Source organism: Rhagoletis pomonella, unplaced genomic scaffold, assembly GCF_013731165.1.
Source record: "Rhagoletis pomonella isolate Grant_MI unplaced genomic scaffold, Rhpom_1.0 Rhpom_scaffold_00014, whole genome shotgun sequence".
NCBI classification, from domain to species: Eukaryota; Metazoa; Arthropoda; class Insecta; order Diptera; family Tephritidae; genus Rhagoletis; species Rhagoletis pomonella.
In genome coordinates this window covers 6314792-6316071 of record NW_023458568.1, presented here as the reverse complement: position 1 = coordinate 6316071, position 1280 = coordinate 6314792, and the positions used below count along the sequence as shown (strand labels likewise).

General features: G+C 34.0%; 1 protein-coding gene across 1 annotated transcript in view; it reads right to left on the bottom strand.

Annotated features, from left to right (window-relative positions):
- LOC118749189 (leucine-rich repeat-containing G-protein coupled receptor 6-like) overlaps nt 1-850 on the bottom strand; it is a 608510-nt gene extending 607660 nt beyond the window's left edge. Inside the window, exon 1 of the mRNA XM_036483971.1 lies at nt 327-850. Coding sequence (XP_036339864.1) covers nt 327-835 — 509 coding nt within the window. The 5' untranslated portion in view covers nt 836-850. The remainder of the gene's footprint in view (nt 1-326) is intronic.
- Nucleotides 851-1280: the final 430 nt, after the last annotated feature.

Sequence of the window (1280 nt, the reverse complement as noted above, 5' to 3'; positions counted from 1 at the left end):
TATAACTACATAAATTGATAGCCATTTTCGTTGTTCTGCGAGATGAGCAAAAGAAATAAAAGGTTGTAAAATTAGGTAATTGTAGGGCCAGTGCAGGTAAACGTAATACTTTCATTGATAATTGATACTAGTCGCACAATTTTGAAGGCAGGTATCGCCAATGTGCAGGTATGTTGAATGCATCTATCGGAGCAGTTTCCTTATAAATGTTAAAAATAATGCTTTTGGTGCGTATTTTGGGGTAGGTATCTTAAATGTGCACTTAAGCATAGAGGCAGCAAAGCAAAATATACTGTATATCAATGCAATAAAGTGGTTTAACTTACATTGATACCATATTCATGGGTATTACTTGTGATACCGGCAAAGAACTAAAATTTGTATTCCAGCATGTAAAAGTCTTGGTTTCGGGGTAACATCGACAAACTCCTGAAGTGCACTGGTTCCACTCATCACTATTAGCTGATGCTAAACGCCATACGGGCTGTTCTATAGACCTTAGTCGATTTTCAATATATCGAACTCGTTTGAATAAAGATTGGTGATGCGGTAAATTATAAACAAATGACCCAGATTCTGCGCTGAATTCCTTTTCATAAACATCCCCAGTGGAATCTTTTACTCCTCCAACTTGTTGCAAAAGGTATTTTAAAACTTCACAAACATTAAGCTGGCAGTGATTAGTGTTTGGATTTATGAAAAACTTTGCTTCACTATACTCGGCTCTTGACAAAAGGGATTGCTCAGATGAAATGTCTTTGAATTCTAATAAAACAAATAATACAATAATAATTGTTGCAAACTTTTTTAGAACCAATAACGCACAAAGCTCCATGTTCGCAACCTCTTCGCTAATGAATATCTCGGAATTGAATACATAACCACGCATATCTACGTTAAATGGGTGTTTATATAAATACGTGCATATTTGCAAATATATGAACATATGTACATTAGGGTAGTCCAAGAATGAATGTGAAAAAGTAAAGTCGGAATTTTTATGCTCTCACCCCCTAGGATTGTTCTATACCGAAAAAAATATACCATTATTTTTTTATTTTGAAATCAAAAAGTATTTAGAGGTTGTTCAAGGTGCGGAAAGTTTTCCGTGTATGTTATATGGGGAAAAACAACTTTTCGTAGAAATGGTATAGAATAGTTAAAAATCAATATTTTTCTACCAGAAAACTCTGTTTATCTGCAGTAGATTCCCAATAATAATACCCAATTGTTTACTTAGCCATTTTTCTTTGCAACTATAATTTATAGGTCCGCCAAAA